We start from the raw sequence: 4140 nt of genomic DNA on the forward strand, positions 1-4140 counted from the left end.
TAATTTTGTGCCTTCAACGAGGGGGCTACCATGTTTGTCTTGCATGCAAGTTGTGTTTGTCTTGCACGCAAGTTGTGTTTGTCTTGCATGCAAGTTGCAAGTTGTGTTTGTCTTGCACGCAAGTTGTTGCCTCAAATCCCCTTATAAATGAGATACTTACTCCTACCCTGAGCAATAAGATTTTGAGCATTAGCAAGCAAACCATGCTAAACACATCTATGTGGCCGGATTGAATCAATAAATGTTGTGTTTAGCTCAATAATTTTGTGCCTTTAATAGCAGCAAATGTTGACCCTGGTTGGTCGAGGGGTCTACCATGCTTGTTTTGCATGCAAGTTGTGTTTGTGATTGTCTTTCATGCAAGTTGTGTTTGTTTTGCATGCAAGTTGTTGCCTCCGATCCCCTTATAAATGAGATACTTACTCCTACCCTGAGCAAGAAGATCAAGGTGTGCTTTTATCAACTTGGGGTCACAACAATGTCTAGGGTCATACTTTTCTTTTTCATCCCCCTACTAGTGAGTGCCATCTTTTTTTTTTTCTTAAAATGCTGCAGAAAGTGCATTCTTTCAATGGATCTTTTCAACCTCCTTCATGTTGTCTTTGTGTTTGCAGCTTTTGGGGACAAGCATGGGAGCCCTCACCCCCATGAGTTACTGGAACAGCGTATTGCCTAATACTTCTATGCCAGATTCCCTTAAGGCTTTCTTACCTCAAGGTCAGTTGGAAAAACTCATATGGGCCGTGGATCCTGATCATTGTGCTGCCAAATTTGTCAATCATAAGCCAAAACATGAACATGGGTCAGATCCTATGTCAGAAATACAATTGATACCAAAAAAATGTCATGTTTTTTTTTTTCATTTATAACCCAAGAAACTACACACCTTGTCGCACTGGCTCAGCCTATCGTACCTGCGATCGTCGTGCTGATGGCATAAAACCCAGAGGTTAGGACCCCCGCCCCTGGGGCTTATGCTGGTCGTCAGCTTCTTGACCACCTGTCTAGTGGCCAAGGCCTAGGGGTGGCAAAACCCGACACGACCCGCCAACCCGCCTCTTAGGCAGGTTCGGGTTTGGAAAAAATGAACCCGTTTAATAAACGGGTCGACCCGCCTAACCCGTTTATTAAACGGGTCGGGTTCGTGTTAGGGGTATGCCAACCCGCCAACCCGGCTGACCCGTTTAATAAACGGGTTAGGTGGGTGGGTCAACCCACCAACCCGACACGCCAACCTGACCCGCGAGCCTGCGAACCCGTTTACCCGACCCAACCCATTTATTAAATGGGTTGGTGGGTCGTGTCGGGTTACCCGTTTATTAAACGGTCTGGGTTCATGTTTGCCACAGCCGACCCGTTTAATAAACGGGTCGGGTTCGGGTTGAGGTATGCTGACCCACCAACCCATCGGGTCGACCCGCGAACCTGCCAACCCGACACGATTGCCACCCCTACCAAGGCCCCACCCCACTATGGGGCTATCCTGATTTTAATGTGATATCTTCGGTAGTCCATATTTTACAAAAAATAATGCAATCTTTAAAAAAACATTTACTTCAAAATTATTGCATTTTAGCATGATTTTAACATGTTATTAATGTGATAAAGCAATATACTGGTAAAATATCCGATGAAAATCAGGCATTTTTTGCGCTGCTGATCGCGCACATGATCAGCGGCACAAAAAAAATGTTCTAACACTTTTTAGCAACGATCAAGAACTGCCACTAAAAGGTCATTTTTGAAATATTTTTGGACCCTTGTTTTCCGTGCATCCGACCCTTGTTTGCCGAATGCCTGTTCGATGATACAGGTTTTTGTATATATATATATATATATTTATTTATTTATTTATATGTGTGTGTGTGTTTTGGAACGCTCGTAACAGTGGACATTCGATTTGCACTAAAATAGCGCATTAGAAACTGCCATTAGTGGCGGTAATGCCTGTTTTAACAGTAATTTTTTTTTTCCACCAGCAGAAAAGCATCCTATAAAAGTTGATGCTTTGTGCGTCCACTGTTACGGGCTTATATATATATATGTGTGTGTGTGTGTGACCACTAGAATATGTGAACTGGAGTATGAACTGAGATTTTTATGGGTTTTTTATTTTATTTTTCTTAAATTTAACTGTATGGATGTGATATAGATGTTTGGTTTTATAGAAACTGACTCTTGGATCATCAAATTATGTTGCATAGAATGATCTTTTAAAGCTTAAAAATCAATGACTCGGAATTTTCATAAATATTCAAGCATCTAAAAATAGCATTTTTCATCCAAAATACATGATCCAACAGTCTATTTCTAGCAAATGCATCAGCAAGGTTGGATTTGCAAAAAAGGTGTTGGAAATGCCTAATTCATTCTAGTGTCCATATATATATATATATATATTCCAAGAAGAACAAGATGTTTGAAAGTATCGCCAGATTTTCTGAAGAATGAGAATTGTGATCAGATCATGACTAATCTGCACCCATATCCGTGCATATTAATTGGATGAAAATGTTGATCCAAGAAGATCCAGGCAAGCATCTATTCTATAAAACCTTATTCATAAAAGGGGTGTCCATATTTCATGTACATGTCGCCATGTGGGGTGGATCAACCCAAAAGCAGGAGAAAAAAGGTTTATGGGAATTAGTACGGTTTATCACTAATAATTGATATAATTATTTGAAAAATGAAACATATTTAATCTAGAAACTTAATAATGGAATAAGCATGAAGTCTCAGTAGGGTCAAGGTTCCATGCATGGAAAATTTTCTTTTGCTATATTATTTCTGGTGAATATTATAACAGAGCCATTAATCAAAAGTTTATCCTTCTGTCAATTTGTACTTTGCAGAATCTGGACTGCAATACGGCGCCAAGAGAATGAAAATCCCTGGTGTATTGGGATGTCAAGTTTACTTGAATTACGGGTCGTGCAATCATTCACCGAGGGGCCTCTTCTTCTTGGAGAAGGACCTAAAGCCTGGCAATAAGATGCACCTAACATTTCTCAAGACCATGAAGGCTGATGATATACCAACCTTCTTGCCGCGCCAAACAGCAAAAGCCCTACCATTTTCAACATCTTCTTTCACCACCATTCTTCGACGATTCTCCATAAGACAAGATTCTCATGAGGCTTCTCTTATGAGAGAAACACTTGAGCAATGTGAGATGCCCGCCATTAAAGGAGAGACAAGGTACTGTGCCACTTCATTAGAGTCTATGATCGACTTTGCTACATCCCAACTTGAGACCAACAAAGTTCATGTCTTGGCCACCTTGGTTTATAAAGAGAATAGGCAACTTGACCAACTTTATGCAGTGCATCCTCGTTTGGTGAAGATGGATTCTTCTTTTGCAGTGGCATGCCACAGTAGGACATATGCTTATGCAGTATTCTATTGTCACAAAACTATCAACACCAGGTCTTATTTAGTTCCACTAGTTGCAGATGATGGTAGCAGAGTAGATGCAGTGGCTGTATGTCATATTGATACATCACTATGGGACACCAAACATCCCAGCTTTGAGGTGCTGGGCGTTGAGCCTGGGACTGTTCCTATTTGTCATTTCCTTCCTCTTAATCACTTTGTGTGGGTTCCCAAATAAGTAATTACATGATGATGTTTTCTTATTTTGAGCATAACTCTAAAGGTTGGAGTTCTTATCTTTTCTATATGTAGGTTATTTAGTTTTGTTCCATTTAAGGGGTATGTGTGTTGTATGCTTTTAAATAGCCAACCCAGTGGATGACTGCCTACGGATGAATAAATGTAATATGAGAAGTCTGTCATGCAATGGGACACAGTGAGAAGTTAATTTTAATTGTCTTTTTCCTTCTCTTAACTCAAGTGACAAGCATGTGTATGCACGAGCATGCCTCTGTGTGTGTCTGCATGTGCAGGTGTGTGTGTGTGTGTGAGAGAGAGAGAGAGAGAGAGAGAGAGAGAGAGTTATTGAATACATGTCTCGTGCAACACAAAAAAGGAATAGTTCTTTCAACTCCTCTTGCCTTTAATGATCAAGTTAGGGAGGTCCACATGGTGTTTAGGTTGTGGAATTCAATGCATCTTGTCGGTCCACTTATCTTTGTAATTAGTATTGACATGATGAAGCTAATCTGTCAAGCAAAAGTG

At 40.5% G+C, this 4140-nt stretch overlaps 1 protein-coding gene across 1 annotated transcript; it reads left to right on the forward strand.

Moving 5' to 3' along the window:
* Positions 1–305: 305 nt before the first annotated feature.
* LOC149817310 (BURP domain-containing protein 6-like) lies at positions 306–3829 on the forward strand. The gene is made up of 3 exons (XM_089987860.1): positions 306–517; positions 615–717; positions 2856–3829. Exons 1-3 carry the CDS (start codon positions 317–319, stop codon positions 3611–3613), a joined length of 1062 nt encoding a protein of 353 aa, XP_089843986.1. The 5' UTR covers positions 306–316; the 3' UTR covers positions 3614–3829.
* Positions 3830–4140: the final 311 nt, after the last annotated feature.

Source organism: Nuphar pumila, chromosome 14 (assembly GCF_984573655.1).
Source record: "Nuphar pumila chromosome 14, dmNupPumi1.hap1.1, whole genome shotgun sequence".
Classification (NCBI taxonomy): domain Eukaryota; kingdom Viridiplantae; phylum Streptophyta; class Magnoliopsida; order Nymphaeales; family Nymphaeaceae; genus Nuphar; species Nuphar pumila.

What these genes read in the sequence shown, in the direction of transcription:
- LOC149817310 (XM_089987860.1), top strand. Translation starts at nt 317, where the DNA reads ATGCTTGTTTTGCATGCAAGTTGTGTTTGTGATTGTCTTTCATGCAAG. An exon ending in TCTTTTTCATCCCCCTACTA is followed by an intron (nt 518 to 614) that starts GTGAGTGCCATC and finishes TTGTGTTTGCAG; the next exon opens with CTTTTGGGGACAAGCATGGG. An exon ending in TAAGGCTTTCTTACCTCAAG is followed by an intron (nt 718 to 2,855) that starts GTCAGTTGGAAA and finishes TGTACTTTGCAG; the next exon opens with AATCTGGACTGCAATACGGC.